The sequence below is a fragment of the Prunus avium genome, chromosome 6 (genome assembly GCF_965620075.1).
Source record: "Prunus avium chromosome 6, drPruAviu1.hap1.1, whole genome shotgun sequence".
In the NCBI taxonomy this organism is placed as follows: domain Eukaryota; kingdom Viridiplantae; phylum Streptophyta; class Magnoliopsida; order Rosales; family Rosaceae; genus Prunus; species Prunus avium.
Genome location: NC_142289.1, coordinates 10,749,054 through 10,775,539, shown reverse-complemented (window position 1 = coordinate 10,775,539; position 26,486 = coordinate 10,749,054). Strand labels below are relative to the sequence as shown.

General features: G+C 37.3%; 3 protein-coding genes and 2 long non-coding RNA genes across 7 annotated transcripts; 2 read left to right on the top strand and 3 right to left on the bottom strand.

Moving 5' to 3' along the window:
• Positions 1 to 1,065: 1,065 nt before the first annotated feature.
• On the bottom strand, positions 1,066 to 2,574 carry LOC110755099 (8-hydroxygeraniol dehydrogenase-like). Its single transcript, XM_088254808.1, has 5 exons — positions 2,477 to 2,574; positions 2,255 to 2,368; positions 1,659 to 2,172; positions 1,376 to 1,529; positions 1,066 to 1,274 (listed from the first exon to the last, which is right to left on the bottom strand). The coding sequence occupies exons 1-5, from the start codon at positions 2,572 to 2,574 to the stop codon at positions 1,066 to 1,068; spliced, it is 1,089 nt and encodes a 362-aa protein (XP_088110934.1).
• A 1,871-nt stretch (positions 2,575 to 4,445) lies between these two features.
• LOC110772349 (disease resistance protein RPM1-like) lies at positions 4,446 to 8,225 on the bottom strand. The gene is made up of 2 exons (XM_088254851.1): positions 4,985 to 8,225; positions 4,446 to 4,803 (listed from the first exon to the last, which is right to left on the bottom strand). Exons 1-2 carry the CDS (start codon positions 7,690 to 7,692, stop codon positions 4,785 to 4,787), a joined length of 2,727 nt encoding a protein of 908 aa, XP_088110977.1. The 5' UTR covers positions 7,693 to 8,225; the 3' UTR covers positions 4,446 to 4,784.
• Positions 8,226 to 8,430: 205 nt separating this feature from the next.
• LOC148293637 (uncharacterized) lies at positions 8,431 to 8,756 on the top strand. The gene is made up of 2 exons (XR_015836531.1): positions 8,431 to 8,571; positions 8,686 to 8,756. It is a non-coding gene; the product is annotated as an uncharacterized LOC148293637 (long non-coding RNA).
• A 954-nt stretch (positions 8,757 to 9,710) lies between these two features.
• On the bottom strand, positions 9,711 to 15,326 carry LOC110772350 (uncharacterized). 2 transcript variants are annotated; one of them, XM_088254852.1, is made up of 17 exons: positions 15,095 to 15,326; positions 14,761 to 14,884; positions 13,872 to 13,941; positions 13,609 to 13,730; positions 13,025 to 13,075; positions 12,814 to 12,933; positions 12,598 to 12,717; positions 12,356 to 12,491; positions 12,012 to 12,182; positions 11,764 to 11,919; positions 11,574 to 11,680; positions 11,395 to 11,479; positions 11,125 to 11,266; positions 10,857 to 11,013; positions 10,525 to 10,641; positions 10,315 to 10,441; positions 9,711 to 10,221 (listed from the first exon to the last, which is right to left on the bottom strand). In XM_088254852.1, the coding sequence occupies exons 2-17, from the start codon at positions 14,871 to 14,873 to the stop codon at positions 9,982 to 9,984; spliced, it is 2,034 nt and encodes a 677-aa protein (XP_088110978.1). In that variant the 5' UTR covers positions 14,874 to 14,884; positions 15,095 to 15,326; the 3' UTR covers positions 9,711 to 9,981. The 2 variants fall into 2 exon arrangements, with proteins under 2 accessions (XP_088110978.1, XP_021832475.2); XM_021976783.2 differs by having other exon boundaries at positions 11,395 to 11,485; positions 15,095 to 15,325.
• A 4,723-nt stretch (positions 15,327 to 20,049) lies between these two features.
• On the top strand, positions 20,050 to 22,193 carry LOC110772351 (uncharacterized). Of its 2 annotated transcripts, none has more exons than XR_015836745.1 (7): positions 20,050 to 20,243; positions 20,734 to 20,814; positions 20,893 to 21,001; positions 21,103 to 21,152; positions 21,263 to 21,337; positions 21,474 to 21,528; positions 21,937 to 22,193. It is a non-coding gene; the product is annotated as an uncharacterized LOC110772351 (long non-coding RNA). The 2 variants fall into 2 exon arrangements; XR_015836744.1 differs by having other exon boundaries at positions 21,458 to 21,528.
• The last annotated feature ends 4,293 nt before the right edge of the window (positions 22,194 to 26,486 follow it).

The window sequence follows — 26,486 nt, the reverse complement described above, 5'->3', positions numbered from 1 at the left end:
TCCACAAAATACCAACAGATAAACACAAAAACAGAGCACCAAGAAATATTCCTAGACCATTTAGCCTTGGAAAGGATATTAGTCTTTAACCAAGGTTGGAAGTCAGTATAAAAGAAGTTATTTCGTTGGTGGGGAGGCAAGAAATATCGCCAAATCTCTTTGGCTTTAGTACAATCTCTAAGAATGTGGAGAGCAGTTTCATAGGGCCAATCACATATAGAGTAAGAAAGGGTCAGTAGCTAAATTCCTTCTTACTCTCTGATCATTTGACAGAATTTTATCTTGGTAAACAAGCCAGAGGAAGACTTTCAACTTGGGGGGAAGGTTCAACTGCCATAAAACCTTCCAGAAAGAGTCCTTCCAAGAAGAGTCACCAAAGAGCAGTTGATATGCAGATTTAACAGTGTAGACCCCATTAGCTGTGTGTTTCCAAATCTGCGAATCATGTAAAGTACCAATAGAACCAACAGGAAAATTAAGAATTCTTTCTACTACCTCAACAGGCACAGCATCTTTCAACCTCTCAATATCCCACCATCCATGCTTAAAGAAGCTTGAGACAGGGCAGTCCAAATCTAGCACATCACCAATTCCCTCATACTCCATCAATGGTATATCAGACAACCACTTGTCTGTCCAAAATTTCACTTTATCCCCCATCCCAATTCTCCAAGTCATCCCCTGCATAAGCAGTCTGGAGCCATGTAGAATACCCTTCCAGGTGGCAGAACATCCGTGTCTATTAATCAGAGAATTGTCCAAGATAGAGCAGCCATGCAGGTACTTATCCCTGGACTATTTCCAAAAGTTTTGAGTCCTATTGACTTGGCCAAAATCACATCCATAATGCAAGATGCAAATTTAGAGGTGTAAAAACCACTTTTACATTTCCATTTGCGCTTCTTGCTTGTGGAAGGCATTGACCAGAATGTCACAAATAAAATGTACATGTATTAAAACATAGTTTTATTTGTTTTATTATAATTCTATTAAATATACTTCCAACTACATACAAATTATACAATATCAATGAAACAATGAGAGTTGAAATTGACGTACAAGTCCTCAAGGCTTGGTAGCAGCTAGAGTGTTTCCAACGTCAATGACAAATCGGTATCTAACATCGTTTTTAGCAAGCCGTTTCATTGCTGTGTTCACATAATCCATTGAAATAACCTCAATCTCTGCTGTTATGTTGTGTTTTGCTGCAAAATCAATCATCTCTTGTGTCTCTTTCATACCCCCAATTGCACTGCCGGCCACCAATTTCCTTCCTACATATTCACATATTTAAATACGTTAGGCTCTAAGCAAAATTTGATAAGATTATTATAAACTTGTCCATGAAATACAATGCATAAAATGGCAAACGTACCCATGAGTAAAGGGTAGACGGGTAACTTAAGTGGCTTATCCGGTGCACCCACCATAATAAGCTTCCCATGAGACTTCAAAAGGTCAATCAAGGGTGAAATAGCATGCACAGCAGAGACTGTGTCAATGATGCCATCAAACGTGCCCATGGCAGCCTATAATCAAAATTCAATGTGTACCAAATAATTAGAACTACAACGATAACAGACTAAGAAACAAGTAATGGTAATTATATACATTAACTGTCTGTCACATCATGTAATTAGCAAATTGTGGCTACAAACCTGCATTTGGTCGTGGTCGCGGCTAACCAAGAATGAATCAGCACCAAATTGTTTCAAAGCTTCGTCTTTCTTGCTAGGGGAGGTACTAATCACAGTGACTTTTGCCCCAAATGCCTTGGCAAATTTCACTCCAACATGACCAAGACCACCAAGGCCCACAATGCCAATGTGCTTCCCAGGCTCGGCTAAGCCAAAATATTTCAAGGGACTATACATTGTGATCCCAGCACAAACAAGAGGAGCACCACCATCAAATGGCATGTTCTCAGGAAAATGAACTATGTAGCGCTCATTGGCCACCATTGTGTCTGAATAGCCGCCATAAGTTACTGTTCCATCGTGGTAAATGGAGCTGTAGGTAAGTACCATTTTAGGGCAGTAAATTTCAAGGTCGTTGTTACAGTTATCGCAGTCATGGCATGCACCAACCACAGCCCCCACGCCCACTCTATCTCCCACGTTTGTTTTCTTCACCATGCTTCCCACTTCTGTCACTTCTCCCACTAGCTCGTGCCTGCATGCAAACCAAATGATAACATAGATTCTCCTATCACATATAACATGACATATGTTATGAACTCATTTGATGGTCATACCCAGGAACTATAGGGTATGTACATATACCCCATTCATTCTTGATACTAGAAAGGTCCGTATGACATATTCCACAATACAACACCTTAAACCTCACGTCCTCATCTCCAGTTGCCCTGCATGTACATATATATAATGTCAATTAACGCAATGATTATATTGAGAAAACAAACAAACAAAAAGGGTATAAATAATATAAAATAAAATAAATGCTGAACTGTAACCTTCTTGAGAAGTTAAATGGGGAGAGATGCCCGGTTGTGTCTCTAGCAGCCCAGCCAAAGGCCTCTACGGGGTGTTCTTGTTCGGGTGTCTTCACCATTAAAACAGAGAGTCTCAAGAAACAGAGAATAAGCACAAGGGTTAATGCTTCAAAAACTTGGAGACAAGAAGGCGCAGGAATGTTTATGAAAACATCACCAAAAGCCTTGGTATACATATAGTATTCTGTCTGTGTTGGCTGACGTGATGGGTGAGCTGTAGCTGCTAGTGAAATTGTTTGACCATAAAGTGATGTATACGCATTCAACAAATATGCGTCTTCGGGTAGAAGCTAGCTAAATTTGTACCCGACCCTGAACTTGTTAACAATTCTAATAGACTTGCCGAAAAAGAAAGAGTTTGACGAAGCATCTCATTCATTCCAACTCTCCTTGGGAACAAGGCCGAAGGTGAGGGGAACTTGCCAACGTATCGGGCGGGCCTCTTCTTCATATATAGGTATAAAATATGCATAATTAATTAATAACCAATGATAGTTTCTCTCACATAGTTTCAAAAAGGAAAATACTTAACAACAAATTTTTTAAATAAATCCTCAGCATAGTTGATATTTTTCTTTGGGCTGCGAATGGAGAGACTCTAGAATTCTCATTGATAGCATTACAGAGAGATTCGTACTAGTGCCAAAGATATATAATTCTTTGTTCTATGTTTTTTAGGAGGTTGATTTGAAGTGCGTGCTTATTAGAGCATCTCCAATGCAAAGGTGTATAAGAAGATGTAAACCAAATTTACATCTAGTTTGGCTGAAAACCTCTCCAATGCAGAGGTGTATATTGATGCAGATTCATTTAGGTCAGCTATAGTGCACAGAAATTATAAAATAGTACAGTCATGTGGTATAACTTGTACATGTGTCATAATATGCGTCAACGACAGGATTGATATTTTCCTCTTTTAGAGAATAGTATCAATAAATATCCACGTATATTATAACACATGAACAAGATATACCACGTGACAATACTACTGTACTATTCTATAATCTCTCCATCATGAGGTGAGATGGGAAAAGTAATGAAAATCTACATCTATTTTTACATCTTATGTTGGCAGGCCCTAGAGCTGAAAAGGAGGAGAGAGGAATGGACCATTTGATTCATGCGTCCTATACGCACGAGTAAATACCCATTCGCTGATGAGTGGCCTAATGAACTAAAATGAAAAGTTGATTGTAGTTGTATTTTAGGAGATTGGAGTTTGGAAATATGTTGAGTGACCATGAAAAGCTTGGAGTTTGGAAATAAATAGACTGAGAAGTGGGTGGTAGGGCCCGCAGGCATAATAGTGTTTCCACTTCTTTTCTTTTTTGGTCAATAGTGTTTCCACTTTGGTTGGGTGAAGTGATTAACAAAATATTTACACGTGTCCTTTCGAGTTGTTTCGAGTCCCCTGTATTTTTTTTGCTGCGAAAATTCTAATATGCTCTAGAGCATCAATACATCAAAGTTTTCAACCGTTGGATTTAAAGGTTTTGATCTAATGGCTCAAAATAATTTGTGAAGAAAAATCACTAAAATCACCTAAAAAAACTGGATAACCTGCTGTAGTTGGTTTCTTTGCCTCCCACACGTGAAAGCTTGCATTTCAACCTAGAAATGGCAAATTTACAGAGCTGGGAAAAGATGAACGTGGGATATTGCAAGCTCAGTCCTAGAAACCCACACCAAAAACCATGGCTTCTCCTCCTTAGGTACCCCCCCCCCACCCACCTAACCGACGGCAACCCCATCTTCACCGGCAGCCAAGCCTTATCTCTCTTCGAGCTCTCAAATCGGACTCAACACGGCTTCCTCACATAATAGTGCATGATTGGCTTGAGATGCCGCTACATTGACATTACTGTGTCATAGAACTTCTCATGGAAAGCAATTAAGATTCTGTATTATTTATTTAGCCAATCTGAAAGTATAAAATCTGATCCCAAAGAAAAAAACCTGAAAGTACAAACACAATTAACATAGGAGAAATCTTGACCAAAAAAAAAAATTAACATAGGAGAAAGTACAAACACACAAAATACAAAAGAATCCATAATCCAAATCTTAAAAGCTAATCATCGACATACATCTTCCAATTGCTGTACTGACAGATGCGAATTTTATTACATGCAAATTAAAACACACAAAAAAACATCAACTGCAACTTATGAACATCAACTTGGGTATTATTTGAATTTCAAAAAGAGCAAATAAGAAGTCAAAACAAGACGAACAAGTTCTTCCCACCCTAAACTCATGGGTAAAATCTTCAATCCCTGGACTTGTTTCTGCAAAATATATAAAAAGACAAAAGCAATATTGTGATTAACAAACAATTTATTGGTCTCAAAGAATCATTAAGTTTAGGAAAGTTTAGGAAAAGTGAACGAGAACAATTTCTTGAACACAGGTGCAATATTCCACATCCTTAAGTTTAGGAAAGTCAATGAAAGGATAAAAGATACTTACGTATATTTCTTACATCTCTCATCAACGAGTAGCATCCTTGCATGATCCACACCTCCTTCTTTTATGGACTCCATAAACAACTCTGACACATTACGAAATTTGTATCGTTGTAGTTGAGAAAGGTGCTCAATACCCTGGGGCAATGTTTCTAACCTCATGCAACTATGAATGTCTAAGAACTCGAGATTTGGCATCGCCCCTTTTTCTATAGTTATCTTATTTAATAATGCAAGATTCTGAAACCTCAAATACCAAAGCTTCACAAAGTCTCTGTTGAAACATAACTCTTTCCTAACATAGGCATTATCAAGCCAAAGAGAACGTAGAGAGGGCAATGCTTCAATATGAGGTAGTAAATCTTCTTCAAGTCTAGACCCACGCAGATTCAAATATGTGAGAGAGTGGAGTGAACAAAACCAATGTGGTACCTTTTCCAGTTTGCTGACCAATTTAAGTCTATCAAGGTAGGGAGGCAGTGAAGACAATGCGTCAACTCGAAGAAATTCCTCTCCATCAGCTACAAATAAAAACAAGCGGGAAAGGACCTTCATTTCTTGAATTGAGGCACATAGGTCATCCTCGTCTCTTTCTTTCACATTTGTAATGCCAAGGAACGTAAGTTGGGTCATACTTCCAATAAGTCTAATAATGTTTCCTTTTGATTCAATATATGCCAAAGATTGCAATTTCTTCATCTTACTAATACTTGATGGTATTCTTACCCCAAAAAAAATTACCTTTCCAGAAATGAACCTACCCGCAAGTAAATGGCGCAAGTTTAGCAACTTGGAAATCCCTCTTGGAAGTGCCTCTATTTTTGTCCCCGTGATGTTCAAGGTCTGAAGGTTGCCAAGCTGTCCAATGGATTCCGGAAGCTCCGTAATTGGAGTTCCACTCAAATTTAAATATTTTAAATTAAATAAAGACGTTAGATTATCTGGCAGATTATCAATTGGGACATCCTCCAAATCTAGAACCTTCAACAATTTAAGGACGAAAGGTAATTTATTTGGGAAAGAGAATGAGGATACGCCAGTGGCAAAGACGAGAAACGAACGAAGCCGTGATATACCAGTGCATGATCCAATTTCTCCATTAGTTGTTTGAATTGACAAACGGAGTGCCCCAGTTCCTTCTACAGTTTCACTCCCATCATGTACAGCGCAAAACTTTTCTTCCTTTGCTATAGACAGAGCAATCTCCCGCAAAAGATCATGCATCTTACATGCTGGGAAGGGTCCTCGAAACCTTTGTTGTAGCATGTTACGAAAAATGAGTTCCATAAGATAGCTATTTGCAACTTCTTCTGGCGTGAGCCCTTCGACATGTTCAACAAATCCTTCAGCAATCCACAATGTGATGAGCCTATTATTTACGATCACTTGATCTTCAGGGAAAAGGGAACAATATAGAAAGCATTGCTTCAATCGGTATGGCAAATCATTGAAACCAAGCAACAAGATGCTCTTCATAGGTTCTAACAAAGAATTATTTGTTAGATGCCAATTTAAGCTATTATAGACTTTGCTCCAATCAGTAAGTGACTTCTTAGAAGACATGAGACCACTTAAGGCTACGATCGCGAGTGGTAGGCCTTCACACTTTTCCACAAGTTCCCGAGCTAATGACAGAAGTTCAGGTGAAAAAGATTTGTTCTGATAACTTGAGAATGCTTTCATGCTGAAGAGCTCCCACGCATCACCCCTTTCCAGCAGTTGAATCCTGTGAACATGGCTTTCAACCCCAAAAGAAGAGGATGCTATGTCTTCTCTTCGAGTTGTAAGCATGACTCGACTTCCAAGATGTTTATCTGGAAATGAAAACCTTATTTTGTCCCAAAGGTGGACATCCCACACGTCATCCAATACAACTAGGTACCTTTTAGTCTCCAAGTAGTTCACCAAAATCTCCAGCAATTCGTTATAACTCATGGCATTCATGTCCGCAGGGACCTCTTTCTTCTTTGCTTTGTGGAATTCTTTGATCAATCTTCTAAGTAAGTCTTCAATCACATAAGACTGGGAAATAGTAATCCACGCATAGCATTCGAAATGTCTCTTTACAATTTCATCTTTGAAAGTCCTTGCAACTAGAGTTGTCTTCCCTGATCCTCCCATCCCGACCACAGACACAACAGTTTGGCGTTGCTCTTCGTTCATCAGCCATCCCATTAACAAGTTCTTATCACCTTCAATCCCGACGAGTTCATCCTCCTTATGAAAAAGAGAAGACTCCGCTTGATTCTGCACCCATCTGCGAATATCCTCAGAAGAAATACTTTTTCCTTCTACAGCTGTACCACCACCATATCTCTGATTTCGCTCTGTAATAGCTCTAATTGCCATCGCGATTTTCTGTAACTTGTTGGCTATTTTACGCTTATACCAAAGGTGCTTTGGAAAGTGAATGGTTTTGTGGATCCACCTGGCAAATCCACGGCCAATTTGCTGCTCGTACATGTGATACATGAATTCTTCAATGATGTTTTCAACATCATTGGCCAAGTCTCGAACGGTTCTGATCCACACTTCCTCTACTTGTGTGTGTGCTTTGTAGCCCCCATCAGCATCCGCTAAGAAGGCTTTCATGAATTCCAGCTCCCGCTTAATCTCATCAACTTGATCACCAACACCCGCTATGGAGGCTGCTTGGCTCTCGAGAATTGCTACAAATTTGCCCATGAAGAGGTCTGCTGAAACTGACGCCATACTGGCCTTATATGCTAGCTTAATCAAAACAACACATCTAGAATTGATTCTGGGCAGCAATCAACACAAAATTTAAAAATCAAAATACATGAGAAGATAAGATTCCATTGTGTTGTGGTGGGTTAGGGCTCAGCTCAGATGTACTAGAAGAGAGAGATGATCACAAGTTTTTTTGGTCAATTGAATTTCATAGAAACTTCAAAAACAGAGGCAAGGAAAAACAAAGGGAAAGAAAACACCATAAACGAAGCCAAGGTGGAAACAGGGCCACAGAGAACACACTAGGAACTCAGACACAGCAAAACTGTTTCCCACAGAAAAATCAAATAGTTGAGGGGAAAGGTAGGCCGCAGACACCAGCACACCTACTACTAGAGATGATCGCAAGTTACGAAAATTCTAATATGCTCTCTTGTATCAATACATCAAAGCTTTCAACCGTTGGATTTAAAGGTTTTGATCTAATGGCTCAAAATAATTTGTGAAGAAAAATCACTAAAATCACCAAAAAAAACTGGATAACCTGCTGTAGTGGGTTTCTTTGCCTCCGACACGTGGAGCTTGCATTTCAACCTGGAGATGGCAAATTGACGGAGCTGGGAAAAGATGAATGTGGGATATTGCAAGCTCAGTCCCAAAAACCCACACCAAAAACCATGGCTTCTCTTCCTTAGGTACCCACCCACCCACCTAACCGACCGCAATCCCATCTTCACCGGCAGCCAAGCCTTCTCTCTCTTCGAGCTCTCAAATCGGAGTCAATACGGTGAGATCTGAATTTCCAACCATGGGAGACGATAACGAGTGCGAGAGAGACCTCGACCTTCTTCGTTTGCTGCCGTCTCTTCCTCTAGTCGTCAGCTCAACTTGGCAACCATGGTATTTCTCTATCCAATTCTCTGTTTGTTTCCTCTGAAACTGAAATGAAAAAGAAAACGAAAAGTTTGTTTGTTTATGGTTCTGATCTGTTACATTTGGTTTTTTCTATCCCAGAGAAGAAGAGGAGAGAAATCTCCAAAATTGTAATTAATAAAGAAGATTATTTGAAGGAGTTGTGTGGTTCATCCCATAAGATATTGAGCCTTTAGACGTCTCCAACAATTATAAGACCTAAAATTTATTATGCCTTTTGAAACTTTTGGACAGACTATTTGGCAACTTAAGATATTATATTGTAAAACTGAATTTTTTATTATTTAGATAACATTAACAATAGGTGAGAAATTTATTAAATATAAAATAAAGAGGTACACATAGTTGGCTGAGGGGAAAAAAAAAGACCATAACCTCTCATGAGAAATAAGAACCTATCAACACACACACAAAAACATTATAAAAAAATAAAATTGGAAGTCGGGAAGATCGGATAAATCCCAAGAAAAAGTTTGCGATGCACATGAAAGACAAGACAACCTTCAATGAGTACCAAGGTGGTCCACCCCATAGTTAGTTAAGTAAGACTATGAATATGAATCATTCTAACTTGATTTTTCTCCGAATGTATATTTGGTCGGAACAGAGTTCCAAGCTGTTACGACTATAAAAACATAAATTTAACAAGAACATTTCCTTAAAAAATACAGCATAGTTTCAGAGTGAGGAAAACTTTATATAAAGGACGAAGACATATATATAATTTGTTTTCACAATGTGGACACTTTTAGGAGGTAAGGTCTGTTGGTATTTCTTTTTAACAACTGGACCTGATAAATTGAGATTACTGAACTAACCTTTCTTTAATCTGTAGGAACCACAATCCAATTCTGTCTCTGTTTACGTATGATAATCAGTTTCAGGACTTGTATTGAATTGATTGATCAGTTAATATATCAAACAGATTGTTGAATCTGAATAACAGAGACTTGATTTAAAGCTTATTTTTTGTTTCTTCCGTTCTGGTTTTGTTGCTTTCCCTGTCTGATGAGTAAGTTCAAATGAAAACGTTGGAGGATACAGAAGAATGTTTGGTACTATTGTGCAGTGTCATGTTTGAAAGAAATAAACTAGTGCAGACATAAATAATCCTTTCATTAAATATACACCGACAGTATCAATAACATGGAATTCCTTATGAAATATACAAGGAATGGAATGGCTTTTGCCTAGGTTCTAAGCTTATTATAAACAGAAAAAAAAAAAATTAAGAATGGGATTGATTTTGGTATGATTAGTTGCTATAGTTGAGGCCTGTTTACACTATATCTACATCAGGGTAAATGAATGTATAACTTGTTGTTGAAGAAACCTCTATATGTCACTACCTGTCTATTGGAACTATAACCGATATGTTCACTCTTGAGGTGGTCCTTCTAATCGCAGATAGTCATACATGACGCCGTCGAAAGTTGTCTTGTGTCTTGACTGAGTAAGATAGATGGTGTTTTTTCCTTCTTGTAGCCGATCGCTTGGTAGACCAACACTGAACAACCAGTACAAACCATGAATTCCATGTCTTGCTATGGCATTGTCCTTCCCGATTAGCCCTGTCGTGAAATGAGGTGGGTTTGCGCTCCAATCATTAACCCGGACCTAAGAACACAATGCCAAACATAAAATTAGCCAAAAACTTAAACACTATATCACTTGCACCTTGTATAGCATTTTCTGGGATTCAAGCAATACCTGCACTTCTGCATTAGTGGCTGAGGCCAATGCCAATTGCAGTGTATAATTTCCGGGATTTGCCCCCTTATTATGTTGAAATTGAATTTGCCATGTGGTTGGTTCATACGTTTGATTTCCTGTGTTCCTGTAGTAGTGCTAGATTTTGAGAAACAGGACCTACAAATTTAATAAAGCAGAGGCATTGTTATGTTAAGGAAAAACAAGTACCTGGTCACATGAGCGAAGAACCAATCATCACGGTAATTGTCAGTACCAACGGTGTAGATGAGATCATGGTTAGGGTATAAATCTGAGTATCGTTCCCACAAGCCGTATTGCCTAAACCTGTAAGCAATGCAATGTGTTAAGCATATAAACAAATAGCTTAGTTTCTATTTGAAGTCAAAGGAAATGTTCTTTTATTAGACAGTTTGACTGCCCGAGATTAATTATAACGTGTGATCGAAATTGACAGTTTGATAACAGCGTGTCAAACTATCTAACAAAAGAACTTGACCCCCTAATTAAAAAGAAATAGGAGGGCTTATATGAGAACTAACTTGTCTGTGTGATTGGTGTACAATTGGTTCAAAAGGGTCGGAGACGGATCTGGTATGTTGAACTCAGCAGCTGATCGATCCGGGATGCCGATTTCCCACAGGGTGGGGCCATTTCTTGGAGGTTCGTAAGTAAGATCAGCCAATTTAATTTCACTTCCTGCATATCATTAAAACTCGGTAATGTTAAAATTGGTTTTCATGGTACAAATATTTGTTCGTTCTTTTCTTTCCAATTTAAGGCAATGAAAGATGTGCATAGATAACGTACCTGGTTCAATTGTAATATTAGCCTCATATTTGTAATCCCCAATAAAGCCAGGAACAGTTGCATACAAGCTATAGTTCCCAGGTCGAACATCTTTAATGAGGAAATAACCTTGCTTGTTGGTTTGAGTCCAGAACTGATAACCCTGGAGGAAAAAAAAAATGTAAGGTTATCACCTTAGACAGACATGTTTTTGTTTTTCGGGTTTTTGGTAAACAAACAATACCCGAAAAACAAAAAGGTTACCAAACCGGATTTGGTGTCACAAATTACCTTGCTTTCCTTTTGCCATGATCCTGCATTTCCAGGTGCAGCCAATCCCACATAAGCGGAGCTTGCCCAAATAAGCCTCTTATTCCTGTACCTAAAACAAGAACAATTTGATCATTTTATGCATAAATTTACACTTCCAGAACCAAAAATAAAAACAAAAGGAAGGAATCAACATGTACCGATCCCGAACTAGTAATTGACCGGCAACGGATCCACGCTGATCAGAGCTGAGAAAGTCTTCTGATTGAGTGAAATTGTATGGCCATCTTTGCACTTCTTCAGCCAACTAAGAAAATTTTTGGGTCATTATAAATTTAAATTTTTAGTAGCGTAAATGTTGCCTAAAGATGAAATATTATTTATACAGACCTGCTCTTTAGCATTTTCCCAGAGTGTGAGATATTCATTTGAGCTTGGAGCTGAATTGAGATGGATAAAGACTGGCCCAAAAACCTTCTTCCATGCCTCACCATCTTCAAATGTCATTCCAACTTCCTTCCCAGCATAATGGGTACTAACAAACATCTGCAAAATGTATAAATAATTAGCTTTTGTCACTCACAAATATGGATATGGACACATATGGGTGGGGAGAGAGATTAGATGGGTGGACGTACAGAGAGGGCAGTTGGGCCCACATGGGAGGTAAGGTCCTGCTTGAAGGGCCCAGCGGTACGGAACTCATCACTGGGTGTGATGATCCAGAAGCCCACAGCTGGGTCTTCACAAATCCAACCATGGACGTTGTTATCTTTGTCCTCACTTGAGTATTGGTATTTGTCATCCACCTGCAAAATAATTAATTATTTTGTCACGAGACCAAAAGAAAGTGAACATATATACACATCCAAGTAAAATAATTTGAGAATCTCTTCATAAAAAGGGACTATACATATAATTTCAATGAAAAAATAAATATTATATCGATATTGTCGAAAATGTATCGATAATATGCCAATACCTCTCCTCTAAAGTCAGGATTGCTCGGATTGGTTAAAAGAACAGCTTCGGGATAGGCAAGGGGCTCACCATTTGCACGGTCATCGGCTGTTGGCATGACCCTTTTCCTGTCGTCAGATATAGCCATGTACCGAAATCTGCAATTGAATATTTACACAATAATTAGTGAAGATGTCACTTTTTTGTTAGAGTCCAACGCAATGCGCCCGGCATAATCAATAAATTTTGGCCCTCTACACTCACTTGTCTTGTTGAAGCTTGTAAACAATTCTAATTTGATCCATATCCACCTCCGGCCACCCTTCGAGGCGCTCGAAAATGGCGTAGGCATAGAACCCAGAGCGACCGCGCTGCATTATGTACCTGTACGTATCAAAGTTTAATGTAAAAGTTTGAGAGAATTTCCAGCATAAAGACTGTACTTGTTATTTTCTAATTGAAAAAGTTTAAGAACATTACCTTTTGTCAACATTCAAGGGAACTGTGTCGTTACCGAGGGAAGGACTGTAGGTTTTAGTAAAAGAAATTTCTATTTGGTCTGCCGTCGCTGCAATAACTTTAAATCTTGTTCCTTGTAGCCTGCACGTGATTTATGTACATAATTTTTAGTCAAAAGTGGTAACATTTTTTAGTATGAAATGATTAAAAGGGAAGAAGCAAGAGGACTTACTTGTCCACACTATCTTTTCCTCCCGGCTTGTTCCAGACAAGATCCCAGTACCTGTATGATTAAGTTGCAAATTAGATTATATACTTCGTGAACAGTAAAAAAGAGAAGAGATATTTAGTTATATACCCATTCTTAGCACTAATGGTATGGATAAATCCTACATCATTTAATTTCTATAAAAAAAAACCCAAAAAATAGCAGCTAGCCCTATTGATTTTAATTTTAATTATTAAATTACTTTGATACCCTATTGAGTGTTTTGGGGGTTTTTTTTAATGAGGTTTTGGGGTTGGAGTTGTTTTAAGAAATCAATAACAGTTTTGTAATTTATAAGAAGTTAAAAGCCTTTTTGTTATGTGGTAAATGAGCTTTGAGTGTGTTTCTAAAGTTCATTTCATATAGGGTTTTTTTAATAATAATTTGGGCTCCTAAATTGGATATAATAGTGAATCTCCTAAAACACAAATGGAGGATTGTTATTTGTACCATCTTAATCATCGACTTAGCCGGTCTATGATATGATGAGTTAAGATAGTACAAATAATTTTATTCAAAAAATAGTTAGAAGGAATTTGTGTGCTTGCCCTCTATTGCTTGGCTGGTTCTTGATTTCAAGCAAGTTATCAATTCCCTTGTACTTGATTCCAATGACGTCTCCTCCAGGATAAGAGAAAGTGAGTTGGACCAGGCCATTATTCAGCACCACCTAAAAACACATCATCTCTGAGTCACATGATGTTTTGACAATATAGAATATAGATAGCTTTCATGCAGATACTGAGAAAATTCAGATGTGAAAAAAAGAAAATTAGCTTTGAATAAAGGGAGTAGTAAAATAGAGAATTGCCTGATTATCAGTCTTCGATAGCATCTGATTGTACGTATTATCTCGTCCAGAAACGCTCCTTAGTTCTCTTCTGCAATTAAACAAACACCAAATATATTTCACTAAAAATTCTCATCAATTATTAATTCAGTTATACATAAGAACTCTCGGTAACCCGAATTAGAAGTGTGAAAATCGCTACCCTATCGTTTATTCGATCTACGTATAAATATATATGTTCTCTTATATTTTATTTAATTTAAATTTTTTAATGATTAGCATCTATGTTGTCTTGTGAGTTGTTAGTAGTAACCGTGACCTTCTGGTAAAGACTGCACGAAAGTAAAAGGCAAAACAGGGTGGGCCTACAAACATCCTATAGACTATAGAGGTGTGAATGAAAACATTTAAGGTGTGACTCACGAGACAGACGAAGACAACTAATCTGAAAGGGAGGGGTTCATAGGACTCATAAAAGTCTTTACAGTTACCACGATAGGCGCTAGTCCAATGAGAGCAGGAAAGTATATACGTTGTTGAAGACTTGTTGAAGTCCTCCACAGAGAAAAAAAAAACACAGAAAAAGAAAAATAATGCGGAAAACTAAAAATTTGAGAGGATTGTAATCTTGGGAAATCAACATATTAAAAGCATTTAATATAATATAATAATACTTTTGCTAAAGAGAAAAAAAAAAAAACAATACTTGAGACGTTAGAAAAAATTTCAAGGGCCATCTTTTGCAGACGTTAGCAACTCAGAGCTCATCACCATTAAAACGACAATGCATGCTCTCTCTCGCAGACAGAGCTTTCTGTAACCTCTTAACTATGCATTGGAATTTATCCATAATATGATGATCGTAGATGAATTCAAAGAAAAAAAGAAAGAGAAAGGATAGAGGACGAACCTTACTATTGGGGGGATCCTCGTGAAACCCTGATCGTCACGGAACAAGGAAAACAAGGCAACCATTGCGAATGCCCCAAGAACCCAGCGCCATTGCCTTACGTTAAATGCCATCTTCAACCACCCTGCAGATTGATTTTTCACAGGAGATATCAGAAGCCATGCATACTTTTGAGACAAAGGCGATGGTATTTTATTACATGAATACACAAGCAGCACAACAACTCCATATGGTAAATTAAGATACTTGAAAACAAACTTATGCATGGTCTGGTAATTACACCAAAATTTAATCGCAAACCAGCTAAGCAAAATTCCAAAAATATCGGATGTACCTTGATTCACGGAAAATTATATGGAGTTGTAGCTAGCTAAGCTCCTATACCGATGGCTGTCTTTTGGAAGCAAAAGAAAAACTATGGAGGGGGACAAGGAACAAGTTATCTTATTAGAATGTGTACTTTCTCTCTCTCCTCTTTGTTTCTCTCTCTCTCTGGTCGTTACTAAATTCCTTTTTGGATCCTTAAGGCTTCAAAAACGTGCAAACATATATATAACCGCAGGGTGGACAATGAGTTCTGCTTTCCTGTTTGGCATGTTAGAATTCTAGTCCTTTTTATTTATGCATATTTTTCACAATTTTGTGCTGAAATCCCAAGAATCACCTCCTTCAATCAAGGCAACCCGCCTACTATTTGAGTTGTAATCTTTTTGGATTGCTCTCCTGTTAATGAAAGTTCTTATTGACCAAAAAAAACTCTTCTAACTCAAACAGGAAAGGGTAATTTTGTCCAGGGAAAAATATTATGTGGGCTTAGGATGGTAAGGTGAACTGAAATCATTGACAAATTTCTAGAAATTGTGCCAACTTTTTGACAAATTTTGAGATTTCAGTTAACTAATATTGTTGAATTTCGGATGGGGTGTATTTCTCCGGAACTGTTTGTGCTGTTATACCAAAATTTGACAAATTTCGTTAAGGGCCATGCCGTAATTAAATTATTATAATTGCCTGTTGGTATTTGGTAGAGCAAGCTGACGGGTGATTTTCCTTTGGAGGGCGTCAAGAAAGGTGGCAATTTGTGCCTAACTTTTAGGATGTGATTAACATTCAAATCCACTGTAATCATCAGTTAATCAGGAGATACTAATCCTCCATTAGCTTATAATTACATGCTAATGTTTCAACCTAATGTTCAAGAGGTGTGCTTTAAAATCTCGTTGTAATAATAAGTGTATTGATTAGAATACTTCTTTATAATGATGTTTTCAACACTAATTTCTTGGACGTGGGGTTTAGGCCGTCAAAGTTTGATTACGTTGGGTGTTGGACGTCAAAGTTTGATTACGTTGGGTGTTGGCCGTCAAAGTTCAAGTCTCAGAAATACTTCTGTTTTCTTTCATTTTTGTATTTTAAGTAGACTATGAAGAAACGGCAACTCACAAAGTCTCATGCTTCAGTTTTCAAACCACTAGAACTCAAGATATCTATAAACTCAATTTGAATTGTACACGGCTAATAAAAGGAACTGTTATTAGCACTCTAAAAAAGTAATCATGCACTCCTCGGAATGCAATTTCTCTCTTATCTCTTTATACAAAATGAGCGCAGGATGACGTTTTAAAAGTATATCAATAACAGCTCCCAGCTAAACAACTATATCTTACATTCTAGAACACACCATGACTGAGTTTAATATGATATGGAATATAACGTTAGAAAGCGTACCTCGCAAGAGCAATTTGTTGTACTTGAAACGATTTTAGTACTCTTGCCAGACCAAAATCAGAAGTTAAGAAACCATAGATTTTAGCACTCTTGCCAGAATAAATCCGAAACACATTAAGTAGAGGCTCCAGACTCCTACTCGCCTTGGGACTAAACTTCTTTCTTTTCCTTTTCGAACCTTTTCCTAATCTTTTGAGGACATGTGAACAGTGAAATAGATTACGAAGCATTAAGAGGAGTGTGTTTAGATCAAGATGTTTCCTATTTAGAATTCTTTGTTTGATAAGGAAATAGGGCACTGATCAAATTAAGCCTTCAACTTTCCTTCTTTTTTTTTTCCAAATAATTATTGGTTAATAAGCCTTCACCTTTGTTTCTCCTACAGATTTTATAGGAAAATGAGAATGGAACCTCGAGAGTATACAGATCAATACTCCAAATTGCTTGAGCTAAAAATTCCTTGTAAACTTTGTTGACAATGTACATGCACCCCAATTTTTTATACCAAAATCCAATAAAAAAAAAACCCAAACCACGATGGAAGTTAATTTCCAACAGAGAACCCACCTGTGACACATACCAGGGCAGGAACAACAAATCTGAAAAAGAATCCGCCCCTCATGTGATTCCAAACCACATTGAACATGGCAGCCAGCCACATACATTTTCCCACACACACAAACAAGACCATCCCGCCCGTGACATTGATCTGAACACACTTTGCTTTCAACCACTACTTTTTGCCTCTTCCATGTACAATCCCTCAAATAGAAATTTACTTTTAAAAATGTAGAATTCTAGGAACAAGACAACAAAAGTTAAACAGTATTGGGATGCAAATGTTGCATGCGAGAGAATATGTTTTTTCTTTTCTTCTTTTTTATGGTGGTTTGATAATTACATGGTGTACCCCAAATGATAGAAAGACAAGAGAGTATGGCATAAAGCCTATAGGAAGCTAGATTAATCACTGTTTCTATACATGGTGGAAGGACAGAAAAAGATGGTCGCTTTTTCATTATAGTTTATGGAGGAATATTGACGCATGCATTTTACACCATCTCTAAATACAGGTGGATACTACATTTGCTGAACACATTGCTGACTATTTCTTTAATACAAATTAGAGACTTAGAGTCGATAAATATGATACAAATAGCATTTTGATATCTCTATTTTCACTTCTTACCTCTAATTGTTTTTTTTTTCTTTTCAATATCCTTAAACAGTATGAGTTAATTTGATTGGTCTACCAACTCCCATGCTAATCTAGCTTAATCATTAACAACTAATTTGGTTTTACCCTAGCTAGCTAGCTCTTTTGACCTGCAATGATATCTTTGTACACCTAATTAACATTTCTTAATATTATATAAGATACAAAACCCAAATGTCTCATTCCAAATTCCAAATCCTAAACCTACTTTCTGGGACATTTAATCTCTCGTACTTAACCGATAAGACATTCCCTAATCGCATCCCATGTGCTCTTGTTGCAAGTGGATGTTACCAAATACTTCCAAAATCTTCTTCAACCAAACCAAATATTAAAGATTTGACATCCGAAAACAATATTAAAATACGTATCCTCTTGGTTTTGAAGAACTTTCCTTACCAAAGCTGTTTCTGGAACTAACCTACTCCACAAGGAACAAGGGGTGTTGTGCTCAAGAATCCATCGGGAGGTGAGCTTTTTTAATTACTATTTACGAGTTTTGTCTTGCACGACAGTTTTTCCATAGATTGACAGCAACACGACAACATATATCGTTCGGGCTTTTTTTTTTTTTGGGTCAATTTTTTATTGAACAACAAATCTCGAGTGGAATAAAAGTTTGACGGGCCTAGATATTTTGGTCTTAAAGTTTTTAGTATCTCCTCCTTTCTTCTATTGGGCCTCCCTCGTTGGAAGGTTATGAGAGTGTGAGACCCCAAGTTGTCTGCTGGTGTCTTTGGGCCCTCAGTCTCTCAAAATAAAATAGAAGAATGATCTCTTAAAAAAGGTGTTTTTTTTAATGGAAAACAAAATGTTTGAGTAAGAAGTACCGTCTAACCTGATTTTGATTCCCTTCCTCGTACATTAGATTAATAAAAAATATCACTTTATCAACAAAAAAAAAGTACATGTCTAACTTGTTAAGTAATTTAACATATACGGATCAATGTTTAATACATGTTCTATACTACCGTTGTATGAAAATCCAATAATATTACGTAGGACAAAGAAAACATGCAAGCAAATGACAATACTTCCTAGCAAAAAGAAAATGACATTTGTTCCATTAACCTGGTTTTTTTTCCCCATCAATCGTTCTATTAGGCCTTCGACATCCTTCTAACTTAAAACATGGTATTGAAATACAAACCACTAATTACCTTAGCACTTCTATTACACACAAGTAATGAATGTACAAATAATTTTAAACTCTGATTTGTGAGATTTGAACTCAAGACATACTACAACTACCACGTCAAATCTTTTATTTTTTTTTTAAAAAACTTACAAGTCACTAAGCTATAGGGTAAAAGAACTCACACAAATTATATTAACACATACCATAATGAATATAAAATAAGCAAATTCATGGAAACATGAAATTTCACTCAAGCGTACCTGTGTTCCTCTTCATGCTAAAAGCTAGTTTTTAGTCGATGGTTTGAAACTGTAGATCACGCATAGGCTATAGTCTATATACCTTGTCCAATTAAAGCTTCGGAATAAAGAAGGTGACAGAAGATTCACTGCACCAAATTGGAGCTTTTACGACTTGAGATTTACAACACGCTTTTTGTGTGTGTCGTTAATATATGATATTTATGGCATATGGCAAAGCACGCCTTAAAAAGGTAATAAAGCGTGCTGTTAATAACTGATATTTACGGCATGTGAAAGCACGCCTTAAAAAGGTAATTTTTGTGTCTTTTAACGGCATGTTTAGATATACACCGTGAAGTCTAAATTTTTTTATCTATTACGGCATGCAATTGAGTATCCATACCATAATGAATATAAAATAAGCAAATTCATGGAAACATCAAATTTCACTCAAGCGTACCTGTGTTCCTCTTCATGCTAAAAGCTGGTTTTTAGTCGATGGTTTGAAACTGTAGATCACGCATCTATAGTCTATATACCTTGTCCAATTAAAGCTTCGGAATAAAGAAGGCGACAAAAGATTTACTACACCAAATTGGAGCTTTTACAACTTGAGATTTACAACACGCTTTTTGTGCGTGTCGTTAATATATGATATTTACGGCATATGGCAAAGCACGCCTTAAAAAAGTAATAAAGCGTGCTGTTAATAATTGATATTTACGGCATGTGAAAACACACCTTAAAAATGTAATTTTTGAGTCTTTTAACGGCGTGTTTAGATATACGCTGTGAAGTCTAATTTTTTTTTATCTATTACGACGTGCAAATGAGTATGCCCTGATTTTTTTTTTTTTTTTTTTTTTTGGCTTTTTAACGAAACCCCCTAATTATATTTGAAAACCCACTAAAAATATGACCTGTTTTTAATTTCCCTCATTTTAGTTTTCCTTCAGACCAGAACATTCTCATCATTCAGACAAAAAAAAAAAAGAACATTCGCATCACTTCTCTCTCCCTCTCCCTCTCCCTCTCCCTCTCTCACAATTTTAGGATTCTCTCTCACTGGACCATTCATGAGCTCCAGCTCCTTGTTCGCTAGAAGACTATTGCTCGAGCCCTATTTCTTCCAAGTTGAATGCTCAGTGACAGTCCCAAGGTGCGATTCTCTAAAGCACTAACCCCCAATGCTTGATTATGAGTTTTCTTATAGTTTAGAATCATGTTCCCTACTGCATTCATGTGGTTAGAGGCCTCATTGTCTTTAATTCTTGATTTATACGGCACATTATTTTCGTTTAAATTCAGAAAAATTGATATCGTTAACTATTTTTCTTGATTTATTTAAATATTCATTGTTTCAAGCTCAATCTCTGTACGTCTTGGATTCAGTGTTCAGCGCTGAATCGCATTTCAATTTTCTTTTCGTATTTTTAAAATTCTGTTTGATTTGCTCTGTTTTTCTTAATAAAAAGAACTCCAGAAATATATGAGTATCTCTTCGTTTAAGTAATTCAGTTAGATTTCTCGGTGAGATCGAACTAGTTTTCCCCGATTCTGTAGACGTAAGTTTTGAGCGAATTTTGCTTCAAAACTGAGGAATCGAATTTCTAATAGTAACGCATGGGTTTTGTGCAATGATTGCTCAGAGAATCAATGCCGGGGATATTAAGAAGTTTGAAGACGCTAGGATCTACACCTGCAATGGCTTGATGATACATATGAAGAAGGTAAAACGAATTTAAACTCTAATTTCTTATACTGAGCATGTTAAGGTCCGATTCCTTACTCTGATTTCTGTTTGGCAGAACTTGACTGGAATCAAAGGTTTATCTGAGGCTAAAGTTGATAAGATATGCGAAGCTGCTGAAACCATTTCAGCTAAGAGATTTTATATCTCATATGTGTTCTTTGATTGTAAGCATTTATGTTGCTGAAATGTTCATAGACAAATTCAACTTGTTATTCATAGTTTGATAGATATTCAACTTGTTGCTGAAATGTTCATCTAATGGCAGAGGAAACACTTCAGAGACAAATTCAACTTGTTATTCATAGTTTGAGAGAGGTAAAATCTTGTTGAAATGTTCCAATTCATATAAGAATAAAAAAGTTATGTACTTTATATTAGGAACTTGTAGTTTCATGTTTAACTTCAGCAATTTTTTTGTTTATCAGGCTCTAGATGGCTCTGACGGGTTCCAGAATACCCATCAAATGCAACAATTTCAATCTGCATAATTTATAGATCAGGTAACTTTCATGTCGCACATTTTTCTTTCATATATTATTTGTTGTTATCGTTGTTAAGGGATTTAGTGCCTTTCTCGTTCTAGTGAGTTATGGCTATAAGGCTAAACATAACTTGGTCAGGTTGTATTCATTCTAGAGTCGCAAAGGACATACTTCTTTTGGATGATATGGCAGCAGAGGAAACATTATAGGTAAAATCTATCAGTCATTTATCTAGTTCTTGTATGTTTGATGTGTTATCTGTCTTTCATGATATAAATTGTTCTAGTTGTGTAAAGAACAAAGTGAAGAACAAGAAGTTCTGCCTCTGTCCAATTTTGTTGTGTTGATAAAAAGGCATACACATAATTTTCTGGATATGCAGGAGACAAATATTTTTCCACCATTTTCCTTAATAATGCGTACTTCAATCATAATATATGTCTTCTAATATTCTTATTTTGTTTTGTTTTTATTCTTTCCTTTGGCAAATTCTTTCCTTAATAATGCACACTTCAATCATAACATTCAGGCTTAGTTTTGCCCTTCTATCATGAGGTTTTTCCTTTGGCAAGTTACAATGGTTAAGTTGCTAAAATGAGTTTTCAAACAAAATGCAGGTGTCCATTGCCGCAGGTCAACTGTGAGTTTGATTCTTGTTAGATGGTGTCTACTGCCAGTGCTATCATGAGGTTTTTGCATAGGTTGCGTTGTAGGTTTGTCAGCACTATTATGAGTGAATGAGTTGGAGGCTGTGTAAAAGTAAATTGTTAGATTTGGCAGCACTATTATGTGTTTCTTTAATACTCTATAGAGTTTGCATTTGGAATTTGATTATGATTGGTATAGTTTTCAATGAAATGGTTCTTTCTTTCAAGTTTGGTTGCAATACTACTTTTCGTTTTGGTTGGAATTGATTATGATCGGTAAATATGAAACAGGAGCAGGCAGGGAATTAATAAAAAAAAATTTAATAAAAAATTTAAAGTTAAACACAACGTGCAATGAACGTCTTAAATGGGAATTAATTACTCTTTTACGGCGTGCATTGTATGCTGTAATTAGTCATTTAAGAAGGCGCGCGGAACACGCCGTAATTATTCTTTTAAGACGCGCAGAGCATGTCGTAATTGCTTCTGAATTATGGCTCACAAGGAACGTTGTCTTAAGTTTTTATTACGACATTCATGCACGCCGTGATTGAGGAACACTATTAACGACGCGGGCTTTTATTGCTTGCGTGTTTCGCGTCATGACTGATAATTCACGACGTGCTTTGTGCGCCGTAATAGATGTATTCTGGTGTAGTGATTAGAAAAGTGAATGAGTCAAAAAGTTTTGTTGGGATGCATAATGTTTTCATTTTTTTATTTGAGAGATTGGTCAGGTGTGTTTGTGCAAATTTCTCACGGGAGAGTATTCGCCTGTTCACTTTTTGAGCTTTCTTCTCTCGCTTTCTTGGTTCATGTGAAAAAAATAGGAATAAAAGACCACATTCTGGAGGCCCTCTGATGCCTAAGTTAGTTCGATTGGATCTTTGAGAAAAGATACGGCAATAGCTAAAATCGGATTACCTTGTGTGTTGAATGTGACTATGTATTTATAGGGCTCTAGCCATCTAGGGTTTTTCAAAGAATGTCTTCCCTGAATATCTTCTTATTTGGAAGGAAGATATTCTTTCCCTAAACTGTAGAGATTGAGTCAATTAGGGATTTGATTGGAATCCCCAAAATAAGATAAATGAGATAATATATCCTAAATTGATGATATTATCTTTTAATTGGTGATTATATTACCAAATAAATATAATATCCATAATTTTAGTATCAATTAATTGGCTAAATAAATGGGCTCAATTAATTGACCAAGGAAATATTCTTCTTGTCCATGTGGCATTTTGTGATTGGAAGTAGGAATATTTGACAGGACCCGACCCAAATTCCACTTTGGAATCTGCGCCGAACCCTGTGCGTGCCGACACCTAGCAAGTGCCAAACACACTTTGATCAAATTGCCCTTTTAATAAAAACAAAAATTAACTTTAGGGTTTGACTTTTGCCGAAAATTCGGCAGAGTCTCCCCTAATATGGCTCGTATCCCAAAAATTTACACATGCACGAAAAGCAATTTATAACCCCAATGTCTAGCATGCACAATAAAAGGATTCACGCAACCAAATATCAAACTTTATGGCCTCAGGCCTTATAGGACCTTAGGGCAATTTCAGAGCAACTAATCAGTTTAATTTACAGGAATAATTAGATTACAAAAGAGATTCTACGTAGTGGAAAGGATGAGTGAATAGTGGTGACTGCCCTGTGGTGGCGCTCTGGTACACGACTACTGCCTGAGGGCGCAAAAAATTTAAAAGTGTGAGTGAACAAAAATAAAATGTTGGAAAATAGAATATGAACATACTAACCCCACTGTCAAAACATTTAGAAATTTGATTATATTCCTTTTCTATATTCGTACAAGAATTCAAGACATGCGTATTTTATATACATATAATTAATCACGCATCCAATCGAATCATGAAAACATTTTAAAAACATTGTAAAGAAATAATTTCCTCCACCTAGGTGTACCCATAACAAATCTGTCAATTCCATAATTTTTATATTTAATTCCCACATTACCGTCAATTCCTGGTGTCATGTAATGTGACACATCCTCGAAGGCCTTGGTAACACAAAGTCGACTCGAGCTGCATTCCTCGCAAGACCCAGGAGACTCTTGGTCAACCTGAGCCGTATTCTCCCTCCTTATGGTCCGGATATCCCTAAGACTCGTGGGGCAAACGTCAAATGCGCTGACTTAACCGAAGGCAACTAGGATGTTCGTGGACATCATTATAACCGAAGGCAACAAATTATCCGAAGGTAACATATTATCTGAAGGCAACTTTTTGGGTACCTAAGGTGGTTTAAAAACCTTCCCTAGAAATAAAATTATAATGCTATTTCTCAATAATACCTTAAATCCTTTTACCATTCCCTTTTCTACCTTCCAAGCCATTCTCAATTAATTACAAAGGAAATTTATAAAAGTAACCAAACTTAAGCTTTAATGCTTGGTAAGTGAAAGCCATACATAATTCCCTAGTTTAACTTAATCATGAAAATCCTTCAAAATCATTTTCAAACTAAATTCGAACATGCATAAAATTCCATTTAGAAAATTGAAAATCATGAATTATCCATTTCCTTAAGCGAAACAATTAATGACCATAGTTCGATAATTTCTGAAAATTAGTTAGAAAACAAATGTCCACTCATTGAGCATCCGAGCTAGCTTGACCCTTTGAGGGTCCTTCCAACGGGTTCGAAGAGCCCGAGTACCTATTTAAGCAATTAAAAACATTTAATTAATAAAATTACTCAACCATGGATAATTAATAAAAACCCTGACACCCGAGCTCAAAAGTGCATGTACAAAATTTAGGAAAGTTCCTAGGCCCATCTTCAACCTTTATAACAGGTCGAATGGCCTGAAAAGACCCGAGACCCAATAAGCGATAAATTCCCATAATGGTCAACCTGGAACCTCGTGGGGTCCACGACCTCCAATTACTAATCTGGAAGTTCCTGTAGGTTCAACACACTTTACTAAATCTACCCTGTAAGTTTGGTCAAAATCGAACGGTTAGATCGCTTACGATCGCATGATCGGACGGTTATCGTAAAACACAAACTTTAAACTATTGAATCGGAACATCCGGGGCTCCTATTCATGATCTGCAAAATCCTACATGATCCTAGGAATACGTAGATAAACATATATTAAATTGGAGTTGATCCAACGGTCCAAACATATCGAACCCGGATAACGCCTAATATGCGATCGACGATCAAACAATATCCAAATTGAAATCCGAGCACACCTACGCGCTCATGACAACAAGGAAATCGCATTAGAACACAATTCACCTCTGGTACAGTGCCCACGCACCGCCACAAGTGATACCGTTGACCGGAAAACTTCCAAACCAAGGGTCACCCTTCTAGCTATAGCTACTACTCAACGAGTGGAACACTTCCTTCATCTATGGCAACGTCCAATTCGGACGGCAAGGGGCAGGAAATTCAATTTGAAACCGGCGAAACTTTGGGTTACATATGATCAGGTTACCTAGGCTAGAAATTGATCAAATCCTACCCAACCATCAGCTAGAGCTCGAAGAGTAGATGAGAAACCATACCTCACTTGCCGGAAATCGTGGCCGGAAAAGGTCGGAACGAAGTCGTGAAATTTAAAGAGAAAACCGGGGGTTTTCTCCAGTTTTCAGCGAGCTTCGTGGGCAGCGACCGCTGGAATTGGTTGGGAGGGGGGAGGGGGGGGGGGGGGGGGGAAGGGGTCTGGTCGGCGCTGAAGGGAGAGAGAGAGAGAGAGAAAGAAAAGGAAAAAAAAATCAAGTTTTTAAAAATAGTTTTCGCAAAAATTACAGTTATGCCGCTAGCCTATTTTGATCGTATCTTTTCGTTACAACTCGAATTTAAGCCCACTACGTGTCTACGAACTCATGCATGGCGCTTGTAAGGCATGGAGGAGATGATAAATACTCTATGGGCTTTCCAATGACATATGGGCTTTCTTCCTTGAGTTGGACTCCTTTTTTGTAAATTGGGCTTCTAATTGGAGTAGGCTTTTGACTTTTTTTGGAGTTGGGCTCCTAATGGGGATAGGCTTGTGATTCCTTGTTGGTCAAGGATACCCAATGGTTATAAATGCAAGGCTTCTCTTTTCTCATCTTCATATCGCAAACTTGCTTTCCTCTACTTTCTAGCTTGTGGGAGAGATCTTGGATGATTGTATTGCTTGTTGAGGAGAAGAGTTGCGATAAGTTACACTTGGGTTTTTATTTTTCTTCGCGGCAAGGACCAGTTGGCTGGTTGCTGTGGACTGTGGCTGTCACCGGCTGCTGTGGACTGTTGAGACCGCGGGCTGCTCCTGCAGTCGTGGGTCTGCTAGGGTTGTGATGGGCGGCTGGTGCAATGTCTTGCTATGATATGTCTCAAATTGATGATATGCTTTACTCACATATCCAAAGTTTTGTCATATGTGAGTTATTGTGGGCAACCGATTTCTGTCTTCTGCTTGTAGTTTGACAATATCAGTAAAAGACTTGATCTCAAGCCGTACATGGCAAAAGTTTGTCAGGCCATGAAAG